This window comes from Lissotriton vulgaris, chromosome 7 (genome assembly GCF_964263255.1).
Source record: "Lissotriton vulgaris chromosome 7, aLisVul1.2, whole genome shotgun sequence".
NCBI lineage: Eukaryota > Metazoa > Chordata > Amphibia > Caudata > Salamandridae > Lissotriton > Lissotriton vulgaris.
In genome coordinates, this window is record NC_141695.1 from 267,762,094 (window position 1) to 267,778,947 (window position 16,854).

At 45.5% G+C, this 16,854-nt stretch overlaps 1 protein-coding gene across 2 annotated transcripts in view; it reads left to right on the forward strand.

Moving 5' to 3' along the window:
- LOC147701358 (chymotrypsin inhibitor Ani s 6-like) overlaps positions 1 to 16,854 on the forward strand; it is a 212,070-nt gene that overhangs the window by 193,960 nt on the left and 1,256 nt on the right. For both annotated transcript variants that reach the window (XM_086928635.1, XM_086928634.1), the window contains exon 3: positions 5,168 to 5,203. In XM_086928635.1, the coding sequence (XP_086784761.1) occupies positions 5,168 to 5,203 (36 nt within the window). The remainder of the gene's footprint in view (positions 1 to 5,167; positions 5,204 to 16,854) is intronic.

Here is a 16,854-nt window from a genome sequence, read left to right on the forward strand (position 1 = left end):
GGAGCACAACTAACTTAGGTCCACTTACGTCATCATTTTTGGTAGGCGGCCAGGATCAAAGCAGTTCTCATTTAAGTTGTGGGTGAGTTTTTGTGCAAAGGTGTTTGGGCTTGCATACTGAATATTCAGCAACAAATGATAGAAGAAATATCTAATGATCGGACAAAATAGCTAAATGTGAAATGTAGACTAAAGGTGAAAAAATCTGAGGGAACGTGACAATTGAAACTAAAGAATGCATAAACTGAAGCACCAATGTCAACACTGAAGATTCATTTAAAACATAGATCTTAAATATGAATATATTTTTTCATTATGAAAACTCCAAAGCCACGTTAACTTCACAAGTAACAGCAACTGGAGGAATGTTTCCAAAGAATTATATCTTTAAACGTGATCCAATGTCTTCTGATGTCTCTTAAAGGATTATTACTTTCTAGGGAAATCTGTCATTGACATACTAGACTAGAATCATGTGCCCCACCTTTGGCACAAACACCATAAAAGAACTGTAGGTATTTTCCAGGACATGGATCTTTTAGCTCATTGTGACTAGAACCTAGGCTGAACCTCACTGCCAAGGCTCAAAAATGTTAAAACCAGTTAGGTAATACTTGTCTTCCCAGGCAGTTTGATCTGGACTATTCTTCTTGGAGCAGAAACCTGTCTGATGTGTATATCATTGGTCTCTGTCTGTAGTGGCATGATGAGCAAAAAGACAATGGACTGGAATGTAACCCAAATAATTAAAAAGGCCTCAGATTAATAAATATATTCTATCCACATTTTAGTTTTTCTAAAGTGAAAACCCCTAAGTATTTGGGTTACATCTCACGTTTGAGAGCCATCATAAGAACTTGGAGTATTAGTTGTGGGAAGTAAGAACCCACTTCAAATAATAATAACAAGTCTGGTCTGGGTGAGCCAAAAGTCCCTCAATAAACCTGTACTTAACCCCAAGTCAGCTTGAAACAAAAGCAGCTAGGTTTAACTTAAAGAAACTGTGTAAAACATTAATGCAGCACTCAAACAGTAATAAAGTTAAAAAGCAACACAAATGAAAATGTAAAGCAATATAGTAAAATAGAGAAAATATAATAAATGAAATGCCACCAAAACAGCAAAGATACAATCGGAAAAATCAGAGATATGATTTTTTACATTTTGAATTGAAAAATAGTGCCAAAAAGAACGAAGGGCCTACCGGGTTATCTGGCTGTGCATGACCAGTCAAAGTCAAGAGCTAAGGCTAACTCTGATGGAGCTTGGGTCAGATAGAAGGTCCAAGTTGGATCCTGTCTCAAAGTTACCTTCAAATGTAGAAGAAATTCTGAGAAGGCAAACACTTCTGTGGGGCAAGGCATTGACTGGATCCAAAGACGCTGTCAACAGTGATTAGGAGCCGCTGGACAATTTCTTAGTGAAGCCATTGAAGGGAAAAAAGCTCAGTGAGAGAAAAGTCAAGATTTCAAGCTGAGGAGGCTGTCTTCAATGGGGAACAGCGTGAAGGTGGGCCTGGTGGAAATTTCTACCTTGAAAATGTTATGTTTTTCTGGATCTCAGACTTTCTCAGGCAAGGAAACATTGCAGGTTGTAGATTACAAGGGCTCCACAAGGCTGCATACTGTGTTCAGGAGGTTCGGCTAAACAGGAATTGCTACTGCGCATAACACCAAAACAGCATTTGCATTGATGTCAATCCCACCGCGATGCACCCTCAGTGAGTGGCTTGCTATTAGACCCCAGTCCCACTCCAGTTCAGAGCAGAAGTTTGCAGAAAAGTTTTAAAACCCCAAGAGGTTAGACAGGAGGAGTACACTCTTACACTAATCCAAGGGTCCAAGACCAGAGGGGCACCACATGTGTTTCAGGACTCACTCTAGCAGAAGCCATCAGCAGAGTAAATGGGACATCCAGTTGGGTTGGTCAGTTGGGCAGTTGCAAGAAGACACCTTTGAATGCTTGTTGTATCTCTGTAGCTCAGACACATGGTCAGCAAACTTATCTTTGGAGGCACTTCTGGGGTCCTGAACTTCCTTCAACTAGAGTGGGATTTTCCTGTGGCATTTGACATTGTGTCACGTACATTGCACCTCCAGCATTAGCATTCCTTCGGGGTGCGAGGACTGGTGCAAGATTGAATTACACTCCTCATCTGATTAAAAATGTTTTTTTGTGGGAAAACCTGAGGGTTCTTTTTCGATTCCAACTCTTTATAATGTCTAATGTGCTCCCCTTGCAACTTTGGTGGAACGCTGTGGTGCCTCTGTGATTTTGTACACTGAACAACTCAGCTTATTTTTCCCAGGCGGGGTGGATATGGACTGCAGCCTCTTAATTCTTGTCTTTCTGCTGTCTTTAGATAGCTGCACTTGAATCACCTTATGTGCAACATGGACAATATGGAGGTCCTCTTATTCGAGACATTTCAATCTGGATGGTGGTCTAGCTGTTGAGTAAATAGAGCTTCTTCTCCATCTTCTCCATCTGTGGTAATTAAAAACCATGGGGTAATATATGATAATAATTAATATTTTCAAACACAGGTGTCCACAGTGGTTGGAAACTGTTTTGGTCTGTCATGCTCTTTGAATACATTTTGAATACAAGTAACAAGGGACATACAGTCCCTCGTTACTTCTAGGCTGGATTCTGCCAAAACTCTTTTCCTGGGTCTCCCTGATTTCTTCATTGAAGGACTCTGGATCGTTAAGAGTGCGCTGCTCGACTCATTCTCAAACTTCCTTTTTAGACACGACTCCCTTCTTATTTAAGCTCTTTGCTTTGGCTACATGTAAAGTAGTGCATTCTTTACAGTTCTCTGGTTCTGGCCCTTAGGGCCTTTTTTGACTCCACCTCAATATTTGGTAGTTGATTGTAACTCTATAGTCCCTCTATAGCTTTGTGTTCTGCTCAGGTTTCATTTGCATTGGGGCAGATACTAAGGCAGGCTAGAAGGGGAGGCCACCTCTTCTCCCTTCTAGTTGCTCATGCATGGAACAAGCTCCGGTTTGGGCTTCGATCATTTTCTTCTGAGTCTTCTTTAAGAAAAAAAACTCAAGACTTGGCTCTAAGCGCAGGAATTATTGTGATAGCTCCTACCAATTACTTTTCTAGCGCCAGAACACACCTTGAAACAGCTGTGTGTTTTATGAGGCTCTGCAAATTAATTAAGGTAAGCAGGGAAGAACTCATTTTTCCATCCCCTAAAGTAGTTCTGGTCAATTCCAGTAACCCCCACTTGCTTTGGTGCCAGTCTAACTAGAGAGACAAAGGACAGGCAGGCCAAGGCAGGTGCTGCATCTGTCAGTCATAGGGTAGGGTTCTTCTGAAGCTAGACAAGGGCTAGGTACAGACCCCGGGCTACCCTTTGAAATGCAATCAAGGGCTGGGTGAAACCCACAGGTCATTCTGTGCATGGGAGAAACACACCTAACACACCCAAGGATATTTGCACACATGTAACAGGAATACACATCTCACCACTGAAGAGACATTCACATTCAGGTGACACTGAACACAGGCACATTTCGCTTCAGCAGAAAAATGTCAACTTTTAAAGCTGGCATTTAAAAGAGTCCTTGATTTATTTTTCTACTTAGTCCTACACTTAAGATATGCAGTATGAATTGTTAAAAAATGTAACTCAGTTCTTTTCTATGGGAGATTCATCCTTGCCACAGTAAAAAACTACTTTGAAGATTTTTCATTGCCTGGACATATAAAAATGTAATCATACATGTCCTACTTTTAACCTTCCATATACCCTGCCCTTCAGGCACGTCGAGACTACCTTAGGAGTGACTTATAAGTAATAAACAAAAAAGATTAGCCCTGGAAAAAGGTTTATTTTGCCCTGCCGAAATGGCAATTTAAAACTGCACAGACAGGCTGCCAGGGCAGGCCTGTACACATGTTGTACAGTGCTACTTTTGTGCGTGGCACGCAAATGCTGTAGGTCTCTTGTAGGATTTGGTCTAAAGGCCCTAGCTACCTATAGTACCATATGCTAGGGACTTATAAGCAAATTAAATGGGCCCTTTGGTGTATGCCAATATTACCATATTTAAAAGGGACAGTACAGGCACTTTATCACTAGTTGGTAGCAATTAAGTGCACACAGTCATATGGCCAACTAAAATAGGCTCAAAAACAGGTCACAAACATCTGGAGGAATACCACAAAAAAGATGGTATTTTCCAACACTCATTTAGGGTGAAACTCGTCTGGAGTTGTTTATGTTCTGGTTTACCTGGGACATTGACAGGCATTTCAGGTTTGACTGTTTCTAAAGGAGCAAAACTAAGGATGCCTATAGTGACAGGATAATGGACATTGAGGTTCAGCTTTGATCTTTTCCAATCATGACCAATTGCCCAATTTTATTTGCTTCTGTATCCTGGATACATGATGTGATAAGGAGTTCTACATAGTTGCTTTAACATAACATGATGGACTACTAAGAATTTAGTCGTGGACTCAAATAATTCAATTAGCTGGTTCAAGAGAATTTGCTTAATTATATTGTTGTCTAATAGCTGTGCCTGTGGGCAGGACTGGACAAATGTCCTACTTTTGATGTAACCATGGAAAGTATACATGATTCTGATTAAGATTAATTGTTCCAAAAAGTATCCCACGTGGTTATCTTGATAATCGAGCAAGGATTCAGGCTTTTGGGTGAACATTGGGCCCCCGGACCTATAATTTTCAAAGGCAGTGGTTTTCCAATTCACAATGGCCTTCATTTAAATGGTGTAGCCCTTCATTTCCTGATCGGGCCTTATAAATTGTCCTTCCCACATGTGTTTAAGGTATTTCTTCTTTTTTGATTCTCATTTTCTTTATGAACTTTTTCAAACCAGCAGCTTTCCTGTTTTACTGACGGGAAAACAGAAAAACAAAGTACACAAACAAATCTGTGCTGCAAATTGGTGGATTGGGTTTAAGATTATTAAACAGATGTCGTTTTTTGTGTGTAAATTATGTGCCAGGTTTACCTGTTCTACATGTATTATTCCTTTTAAAGATGTTCATTAACTATGAAACATTTAATGTGCTTGCATACAATGTAGTGAGAGAGAATCTGTAAATTATGCCACCAAAGCAACTGCACAAGAGTGTTAATACTGATTATTTTCATATTTCAATCATTTTTTTTTCTCAGTGTTGGCTGCAGCGCTTTCAATTGGACACTGTGATGGTAAGAAGATAAGCATTTAATGTGTTTCTAAATAGATACATTTATTAATATCATATAAATGTGTGCTTCTGTGCTGCAAGGCCACACCTGCCCTGCTAGGTGTATTTTAAGTATTTGTCTACTACAACCAAGGATTCCCCTACTGCACTCATGCTTCGCAGTGGTCCTACTGGGGCCACTATCCTCTAGAGGATCCACAGAACATCTGGGTGAGACTTGTAATTAATTGCCCAGAGAAGACAGAGAGACAAAAATGATTTATGGCCCCCCTGCTGTCGCACCGCCAAACCTGTGTGCGCACCGCCTGCCACATTACAACTATTTTTGTCACTTGCAGGTGGCTCTTTGGGGGTCCCACAGCAGTGACTATGTAATAGGCATTGCAATAGGAATGTCAAAGTCAGTACCTGCACAGCATGGACTGGGGCAGTCCATGCTGTGCATGTACTGGGGGTGTTTGCACACAGAGGGGCACTACATGTGTCTCCCTGAATGCCCCCCATGGCCATGAGACAACAGAGGGCCCTGTAGGCCCCCCTTTGTTTCTGATACACCACCTTTTCATGGAGTAGGAACCGCCATGAAAACAGTGGCGGAGAGGAATCACATAATATGCGTGGCGGGACGCAGCGGTTCCGCCAAGCATATTGCTGCCTCAAGACTGCTACGCCACCATTTATGATCTCTTATCCGTGGCGGCTGTAGTGGTACAAGTGCGGCCTGACCGCTCTAGTTGGAATAGAGTGGCTGGAAGATTGCCACCATGAGTCTGGCAGTCCATGAACCGCCAGACACATAATCAGGCCCATAAACGTTTTCATGTAGCATAGCATAAACCACAGCTTAGAGGTCTCAAAGCTCGTTCATAAAATGCATTGGTGGAATTTTAACATAGCCAAACATTTACAAATAGTAAAGAATGCGAATAATGGTTAAGTTAGAAGAGGCAAATATGCCAACCATAGCAGTGACATATATAAACAGATATATATTGACTGCTATCACAGTGTTAACATAATACTATTCAATTGGGAGTTTACAACAATTGTTAGGTGGCAAAAACAGCATGTATATGCCAGGACTTAACCAAATTTCCAAGGTAATCCAAGATCCAATAAATCACCTCATATAGTTTTTATCTGTTCAGTGCCCAAACACATGCTATCCATGGATTCCAGCCCAACAAAGACACAAACACTGGGGGGCAGATTTACTAGTTGCTCAGGCAGTGCAGCAGCCGCAAATGCTGGGTTGTGTTGTGTGAGAGAGAGAGCAGAAGTACACCTAGCACTGGTCCAGAAATATGCTTTGTGTAAAAGAGTGTATGCTTGACGGAGGCATGACCACTACAATGAGACAGGTTTTATTTGTCAGCAGAGACTGGACAGGACGTTAGGTTTTAGAAAAATATAAAACCTTAATGACAAAAATTTTACACAAGAACAGGGCGACCCCTGTTCTTGTGTAAAATTTTTGTAAAAAACTTTTGCGTATAAAGTCTTATGTATGAATTATTTGTTTGATGCGTAAACCACGGATTTTTTAACATGTTTTTAAACTAGTTACTGTATAAATTGTTTTTAACCACTTGTTTTTTGCGATTGACTTGTGACTTTGAAATAAATATACATTGCTATATTTTTCTAAAACTTAACGTCCTGTCCTCTTCAAAACTTGATAAAATTCAAGGAAAGTATGAGGATGAAATAATTCCTGAACTGTTTGTATCTAGATGTTGGCTGTTACATAACCTAATAGAGCTATGAGTAAGATTTGTGTATAACAATGTGTGATTGGTATTTGTAAAAATATAATTTTGGGCACCTACAAAATCATATTACCCAACTAGGGTCATTTGAGGGACTTCTTTGTTTGTTCATCTACTCTCCCCTGTCCCAGAATTGACAGATAAGGGGGCCTCCTTCATTTGTATGTGCACTGAAGTCCCCCTTAATGGACCTTGTTGCCATGCCTGGCAGTGGGGGGATGGCTGAAGAGAGCAACAGAGCAAGAAGAATTTCTCCTAGCCACACACATATGAGGGGAGGAGTCCTTTTCGAATGAGGGGACTGAAAATAATCTGGTGCATGGTCAGAAAGCGATGTTGCTAGTATTGGATATTCTTGTGAAAACATTGGATAATGTGGAGAAAATTGCACTTGTGGGGAAGTCATGTTGGGGAGATAGGGAGCAAAATATGCTTGCCTGCCCTGAGTGGTAATCACAGGAACAGCCATTGAATTGAAAATGCAGAAATCTTTAGGATGAGTGGATGCTGTGGAGACAAAGATGCAATACTTGCAGTATTCCAATGGGGTTCATGTAGGGCAACATACCTGCTTTAAAGCAAAATTCATATTCAGAGCTGCAAGGACCAATAGAGCTGAGGACTGTCCTTCTGTGGACACCAGTTGAAACACATCTGATGTACGGCATTTTCTTTTAGCAAACCTTCTGAGTTTGACATCTCAATCTGGAACAATGCCTATGAAGAAAAAAAACATTACTCAGTTGTATTTCAAGGACTATTGGCCAATAGGTGTTACCTTTATTAACACCTTGGATGCTAAGGGGTTTTCCCCCTCCTGTGCTGATGTTCTTCAGATCCCATTTTACATGACGAGTTATCCTTGTCATCAGCACAGGTCAACCAGTGCATCATGATGAGTTACCCTTGTCATTAGCATTGAAGAGGTTAACGATTCTTTTCCAACATAGACATTAAACAGATAGATTCTGTAGCATGCTGGTTCTTATTGTAAGTGACAAGCTCTATTCTGTTTCCTATTGTGACATGTTCCAGGTCTCTTTCCACTCGACCAGAACCTCCTTCTCCTTTAAAGTGATTGCTGTGTGCAGAAATAGCAAACACATCTGTGCACACTGAAGGGAGAAGAGGTAAAACAGTGAGTGCTCAGCAGCACATTTCTTTCTGAGGGCCCTTATTCCAACTCCCATCTCTTCTTTCTTTTTTCTCTTCTCCATCCTCTCTCTCTGCCTTTTCTTCCAAAGTCATTTCTAGCTGTTTCTTTCTCCACTCTCTGCTGGAGCTCTTCAACTTCTTAAGACACCAGTCAGCCCAAACCTGTTCCGGAGACTGTGGGCTGTAACACATAAAGTAAACACAAAGAGCATAAAGTTAAGATAAAATATATGCCACAGCACGGGATCACTGATGTCTTAAGTAGTTGTAAATCTGGAGCAGCACTATTTTACCAACTTTCACTGTGATAATTGATTGCTTTCCCCAGGAACCTTAGAGGTATGTGCTCCCTTTGTCTGTAGACATAGCAATATTTGCAAATATATCTAACGTAAATACTGTGCCTGACAGAAAAACAAATATAAAGTAACGAAACAACACCATTAAAAAATAACAGGGTACGTCCCCGAACTATATAGCCACTCAAAAAATGTGCACAACAAATGGAGACAATCATTTTTGTGACATGTTACCACCTGGGGAATCCTGTTTTCATAATATAGTGTTAAAAAGTGTTTATCGCTTGCACTACCATACCTTACCACCAAGAGTATGAAATGGCGCAAGTCACAAATGCTTTGTGATCCTCACAGTGTTTTAGTTTAGTGCTCCAAGTGCTTATTTTGCATTATTTGGCCCCTGTTCTGTTCTGGTTTTTTCCTTGGCATTTTTGTGCTCTTTAAAATAAAGATAACGTCCGGTGGTCAATAGTCCTTGAAATACAACTGAGTATTGTTTTTTTCTTCACAGGCATTGCTTTGCGATTCCCTATTTATAGTCGCAATTTTAGGTAATGGCTCTTTTTGTGATTACCAAAAATTGGGAATAGAAATCCTTTAATACATCTTGAAAGGCTATTTTGCATTCTCAAGTGGACGAAATGATTGATTCGAACCATATGCGAATGCAAAATTGTTTGATCCATGTGGGCCCTGGGTTATTACTCTCGTGGGAGCTTACCGGCTACGTTTCAACAAGAGTCAGATATATGTCCTTAGTGTATTCTCCGAAGATGGCATAACTGCACATGAACTAATAAAAGAGATGTTCAAGGCGAAGCTATGATATACTCACCCCAGCTGGATGGAGGTCAGCAGACCCACTGCCAGGGTATGGAACTCTGAGACAGTCTAACACAACAATCTATTAACAAAATGACATTCTGTGCTTAGTGTTACACACTGACTGTAATCGACACATTTAAGATATGACAATACCCATAAGACATATGTATCTAAGAGGCTGCTGGGTTTCTTAGTGCAGATTTCAAAGTCATGTCAAGGGAGAGAAGTGACCATATGGCTGAGATACCCGCCACCCCCTCTCAACACAATCCCCAAGGATGGGAAACCGGAAACGGTTCTGAACTTTTGGAAGGCGGGAGGGAGTGACCCTCCCGGCCGTATTTATTAAAATATGAAACAAAATTAAAACATTAAAATAACAGTTTCATATTATGTACAATTTCATTTCCACATTACGATGTTTGGCTAACCTTAACAGATCTCTAATACAAAGGTTCTCCTAGCCGAACTAACATCCTACAAAACATTTTGACTTGAAATTGTACATCCTAACGTTAAGGGCCAACGGCAAGGTCGTAACCGGTGTCAGATCCCTAAACCAGAAATACCACCCTCACTTGTGAGAGGACCAAGCGCACAGAGGCGTACCTCATGTGCACATACCAATTTCCCTTGACTTGACGGGGGCCCCAATTAACTCGACGCCATTTAACGGTCGGCCGAGGACTCGTGTGAGGTGTCTAGAAGGTAGCGTAAACCCCCTCCCGAACCCCACACAACTTACCACATCTGCCGTCGCAGATGTCCTGGCCCCGGGAAATTCCCCAGGAGGGCCCGTAGCCCCTCCTATCCAGGAAGGGGCCTTGACCACCTTTCCTTTACTTCCGGCGGCCTATCCTTAGACGGGATCGCCTCCCCGTTGAAGGGCCAATGGCAACCTCCCCCGAGCGCTCCCATCCGTAATGGGTGACGCCCCCCCATAGGGATCTTCCAATTACTGCTCACCGATCATGACCTTACCGCCCGACAATAAATACGACAAATCTACCTAAATTACTAAATTACAAAACAATTATAACTTATTAAAAGCATGATTACTGATCAACACTAGTGCAAATACTTTATTTGAAAAACATACCGAAAGTGACCATCTTTATTGCATATTCAAAAATATCACGACAATCATCACAACCTGCAAGAAATAGAGTTACCACATCAAAACTTTATTCAAAACAACTAGCTGTTCTCAGGGGCTGGTGGGTGGGTCAAAATTGGCTCTTCGTTCCGTCTCGAGCTCACGTGCAGCGGGGAGGTGCAGCTTCAGAGCACAGGAACAAGAGGAAGCTTTCTTGGCTTGTTGCTCCTTTTATCCGTCTTCAGCGCGGGCGTAAACCCGCCCCCGCAAGCCTCCATGGGCGTGGCCGGTCGCGTCCGTGTCTAGGACAACCCACTCCAGGGCGGGAAAAGGCGCGCCCCGGCTACGCCGCTTCGGGCATACCAGCCGAGACTCGCCTCCCGCCCAAGATGGCTTCCCAGGGGGATCGTGGTACTCCACCATACGTTCGGGGGGACCGAATGGTCGCCCCTTTCCATATGGCTGAGATACCCGCCACCCCCTCTCAACACAATCCCCAAGGATGGGAAACCGGAAACGGTTCTGAACTTTTGGAAGGCGGGAGGGAGTGACCCTCCCGGCCGTATTTATTAAAATATGAAACAAAATTAAAACATTAAAATAACAGTTTCATATTATGTACAATTTCATTTCCACATTACGATGTTTGGCTAACCTTAACAGATCTCTAATACAAAGGTTCTCCTAGCCGAACTAACATCCTACAAAAAATTTTGACTTGAAATTGTACATCCTAACATTAAGGGCCAACGGCAAGGTCGTAACCGGTGTCAGATCCCTAAACCAGAAATACCACCCTCACTTGTGAGAGGACCAACTGCACAGAGGCGTACCTCATGTGCACATACCAATTTCCCTTGACTCGACGGGGGCCCCAATTAACTCGACGCCATTTAACGGTCGGCCGAGTACTCGTGTGAGGTGTCTAGAAGGTAGCGTAAACCCCCTTCCGAACCCCACACAACTTACCACATCTGCCGTCGCAGATGTCCTGGCCCCGGGAAATTCCCCAGGAGGGCCCGTAGCCCCTCCTATCCAGGAAGGGGCCTTGACCACCTTTCCTTTACTTCCGGCGGCCTATCCTTAGACGGGACCGCCTCCCCGTTGAGGGGCCAATGGCCACCTCCCCCGAGCGCTCCCATCCGTAATGGGTGACGCCCCCCCATAGGGATCTTCCAATTACTGCTCACCGATCATGACCTTACCGCCACAGGCCGGATAGTTGACCGGCTATCCGGACCCCCCACAACACTCCTGCCTAAAGGTCATGTTATAGACTCTTTAACCAAGCTATGAGGTCTCCTATGAGTAACTCATTCCCCACCCGGGACAAATGGACACCATCCCCTAAATACATACTGTCCCCTTTAATACAACCATGCGAAACAGAATGCAGTGTACTTGAACGAAACAATCTACTCACTTTGTTATTAATTTTCCTTACTGAATGATTCAGAGCAGAAACCAAAATAGCCCCCCGCCACACTTTTCGTGGGATCATATGGGACCATGCAATTGTGCACCCTGGAACTCTTCTTGCCAACCAACTTACTGTGGAAAGCATCGCCTCAAGAAGAAGTCGTCTACCAGTGGTCACCAAATCGTTGCCCCCAAGATGGACTATGATTATAGACGGCGGTGACCTTGTCCGCCCTAACAAACCCTCAAAAAATGATTGAAACTGGTCAATACAGAGCCCGCCCTTTCCGTAGAAGGACACACTGTACCCGTATTCCCCAGCCACGTGAATCATGTCACCTGCTTTGAATACGTCCGCGGCACGCCTCATGTATGAGTGGCCCACGACCCACACCTCCTTTTTCACAGCCGGTGATGTCTGACCGCTGGTCCCCAGGTGTCGGGTCGACTGCACAGTCCGCCCCGCCTCGTAGGCTTGCGCAACTGAAAACCAAACAAAAACAAGAAGCGTGAGTACATCATTACAGCTTCACAACATGTGCAACCGCACATACCTTTTATAACAGTTCGAGGACCAACGCCCCACACGTTTTACTTCTTCTACACTCAGACCCCTGGCTGTAGCCTCTGTAGCAGCCCCTATCCGAAAGGAATGGGTCCCAAACTCGCCGGGGTTCAAGCCCGCGGCCGAAATCGACATCGCAAGCACCCGCTGAAACTGAAACTTCGTCAGTGGGGTGGCATCAGCGTGTCTCAACAAGGTCCCCCCCCATGATGCCACCCTTTGCGCTAAATATTCCTCTACACAAACCACAGGGCACATGGCAGACCCGGGAATCCTCTGTATGATTATGCAGTCCCCAATCACACCCTGATCGGTTTTGGACCTGACAAACAAGACAGTCATCGTCTCCCCTTTGACCTGAATGTGCTCTCGGCACAGTCCCCCCATCGTATCCTGCTTGTTCTTTGCCACTAGTTCGCTTACCCGCATAGCCCCATGGAATGCTAGCGCAAAAGCGGCTCGGAATAACACTGTTTCATACTGGGATGAACACGTTGCAGGGAGTACGGATAATAACAGGGCCAACCTATCCAGACCTATCGGGTGCCTCTCATCTACTCTGCGACCCTCAAGGCGTTGCCACCCACGTAGCGCTTTTTGCACAACGAAAGACGCTGTCGGTCCTGGATCCCATGAGCCCTTGCCATAAAGGAAATGGCGGCCCGATGCCTCTGGGCCGTAGCTACTGATTTGCCTGCCTGATGTAAAGACAGCAGAAATTTTACTACCAACTCTTCCTGGCCCCAAAGCTCCCCCCTAGCAGTCCCCAAAAAGGCCCAATAGGAACGGAACGCCCCTTCGTATGCCTTCCTTGTCCTGGGCGCTAAACTCTCTCCCACGAGGTTTTGTAGTTCGGGGCACCGAGAGACCAGAGAGCTTCGGGAAAGGGTGCCGCCACCGGGTCCGCTGTGGGCAGAAAACCCCAGAAGGCCTGCATACGGAAACGAGAAAGCGCATCAGCCGCTTGGTTCATTACCCCCGGGACATGTCTTGCCTTAAATAGCACATTCAATTGCATACACAATAACACAATTTCTTTGAGCAGTCTCAGAATCCATTTGCATCGTGCTGCCTGACTATTGATACACTCAACCACGGTCATGTTATCAGACCAGAACACCACAGAGTGATCTCTGAACCCCTCGGGCCAAGTTTTCAGGGCCACCAGAATAGGGAAAAGTTCAAGAAAAGCAATGTTACTTGTCAGCCCGCACTCGTGCCACCATGACGGCCATTTTTGCGCCAACCATTGTGTTCCGAATATGGCACCAAAACCAATACTCCCTGCCGAATCTGTCCACAGCCCCAGCTCCTCGGAGGACACCGCCGGTTTGTTCCAGACAATTCGACCATTGAAATCCGCCAGAAATGCCAACCAAATGCGCATGTCCTGGCGAACCTCTGCCGAGAGCCTCGTGCGATGATGACCCTCCTTCAGGCCGACCATGGCTTGAGCGATCGAGCGGGAAAAGGGGCGGGCCATCGGCATTACTCTCAGGGCAAAATTCAACTGGCCCACCATTTGTTGCAATTGGTGCAGTTTTACCTTAGTCTCACTAATACATGTCTCAAGGGATGCCCTGAATTTTAACACTTTTTCTCTTGGTAAACGAAAACAACCTTCCACCGAGTCAAGCTCGATCCCCAGAAACTCGAGGCAAGTCGAGGGACCCACAGTCTTACCTGGCGCCAATAGCACACCAAACTGATTCATTAGGACACAAAATTCATTCAAAGCCCGTCCACATTCTGGATCCCCGGCTGCCCCCAGAAACAGGAAGTCATCGAGATAATGCATAACATGTTGAAAACCCGTCTTCTTCGTGAAGACCCATTGCAAAAAACAACTGAACTTTTCAAAATAGGCACAAGATATAGAGCATCCCATTGGCATACATCTATCCATGTAATAGCGACCCTGAAACATGAAACCAAGGAGACGCTGATCGTCTGGGTGTACCGGGAGCAACCGGAACGCTGACTCGATGTCTGATTTTGCCATCAGCGCCCCGGGCCCCAGGCGATTCAACATGGCGACGGCCTCATCGAAGGATGCGTACCGCACCGAACACACTTCCGGGTCTATCGCATCATTCGCGGAAAGACCACGTGGGGCCGACAAGTTATGTATCAGCCGAAACTCACCCGGGTCCTTCTTGGGGACCACCCCTAAAGGGGAACAAACAAAGTTAGCAACCGGTGGCAAATCAAATGGGCCGGCGACACGACCTCGAGTCACCTCCTTCCCAATCTTCACCTGTACCACCGCTGTATGCTGGAAGACCGACAGTTGATTCTTACAGCTTGCTACCCCCTGAAAATCCCCCACTGGGATGCGGAAACCATATGAAAACCCGTTCCGCAACACCCCAGCGGAAGCATGATCCGGGTATTCGTTGAGCCAAGGAATCATTGCCATGGTATCAATCGGGGTAGGTAAAGGCGCCCCTCGGACTATATCAGACCTGTTTGGCGCCTCCCTTACCACCGTTATCACCCGTTTTGGCTCTGCACATGGACTCAGGATGGGATGGCTGCCCACACCCCCCACACTCATGTCTGAATTTGCATGACCCCTGGGGCCTCGTACATTTCCCTCTGTTGAAATTCCAACAAATCCCCCTTTTACCTGTGTTGCCACTCGGCTTCGAGTGGTACTCGTTACCTGTACCCTTCCGAAAGGGCGTCCCCGAGTATTGGCGGGAGGATTCTCCCCCGCTACTCCCTACCAATGGTACTTTCAACATTCCTGTACTCTCCATTTTTTGCCATGAAACGGAGTCGTAACAATCCCAAGTCAGGATTGGGTTGTGTTCCTTCGCTTTTCTAAAAATATTATCATAGCAGAACCACTGATTACCCGCATATGCTATGGAATACTCCATGATTCGGGACTGATAAATCAGCAACTCGGTCAGCAACTCGGGCCTACGCTCGCCCATGATGGAGGTAAAAATGCCCCACGCTCTGCCCCAAGTACCAATGTTTTCGTCAACCTTAAAGGCGGCCATTTTGGCGCGCCAAACACTCGGATGCATGAGCTCCTTTTGGCTCTTAACATGCTCCATCTCATAATGGTCGGTAAGCAAAGAAAATATGTTAACATACTTATCCGCCCAAATCTTTTCCTTAATTTCCAGTGGAACATGCTGAGCCACCTTCTCCCTTCGTGAAGGTACAGCCCCCTCCCCCGCGATCGGCAATGGCCGCTTACCTGAACAAGAAGCTGCGTTTGCCGCCGAACCGGGGCCTGTTGCATTTGTCGCACCCGGAACCGGCGGGGTAACAGACGATGGTGCCTTCGCAGCCTCCCTAGTTTCTCGGAGCTGTCTCATTAACACCCGGGCGTCGTCAGCCGTGGCGCCCTCGCTATCCTTTCCCAACCACGCTGCTAATTCTGCCGCTAACTCGGGAGGCATATCTTCCTCGGTCACGGGAGTGACCACCACGGGAATCGGATTCCCCTCTTTCGGCACCGGGGTTGGCTCTTCAAGCGGGATATCGGGAACCGGGGCTTCCCCCCCAAGTGCCCCCCTTCTGGACCTCTTGCCTCTTCCTCCTGGGACTACTCCCGGCAAAGGCCGTTTCGGTCCTCCCTCCCCGTCCTTAGCCACCATCTGCTTCTTCAAATCGGTTATCTCCTTCATGAGCATGCGGAGCATCTGATCGGTACCGACCCGCTTTCCGACTTTCTTGGGCATTCTCAGACGGAGTATCTGTAAGATAAAAAGAAAGATTACCACGCTCAAAATTGGCTCTTCGTTCCGTCTCGAGCTCACATGCAGCGGGGAGGTGCAGCTTCAGAGCACAGGAACAAGAGGAAGCTTTCTTGGCTTGTTGCTCCTTTTATCCGTCTTCAGGGCGGGCGTAAACCCGCCCCCGCCAGCCTCCGTGGGCGTGGCCGGTCGCGTCCGTGTCTAGGACAACCCACTCCAGGGCGGGAAAAGGCGCGCCCCGGCTACGCCGCTTCGGGCATACCAGCCGAGACTCGCCTCCCGCCCAAGATGGCTTCCCGGGGGGATCGTGGTACTCCACCATACGTTCGGGGGGACCGAATGGTCGCCCCTTTCCATGTTTGCTCTGCATTATGACTTCGAATCGGCTTTCTTTTTGTTCCCGGATAGTACTGTATCCACATGATCACTTAATATACATCAAAGGTAACATCAGATACAATAGAAGGCTCATCAATATCTGTGAGCACTTACGCCCATTGCAAGATCATATTAAATTGACCACAAAGTCAGGCCACCTATTGCAAATAAACTCAATCTGTTTTGAAATGTATCCCTGCCCCAGTTTATCAATTGCAGCATGCTCAGATTAAGGTAAGCTACGTCATGGAGTGCTGTCAGGATAGGTGGTGATAGCAAAGTAAAGACTGTGGGCCATATTATCAAGAACGTCGATAACATTATTGCTGCTTTAGGGGCAGGAAACTGCCGCTAAAGCAGCGATATGGAGCTTGATAATATGCCCTTGCGAATTTCCATAGAAGCCCAGGTTCTGGTGTGAAGGACATCA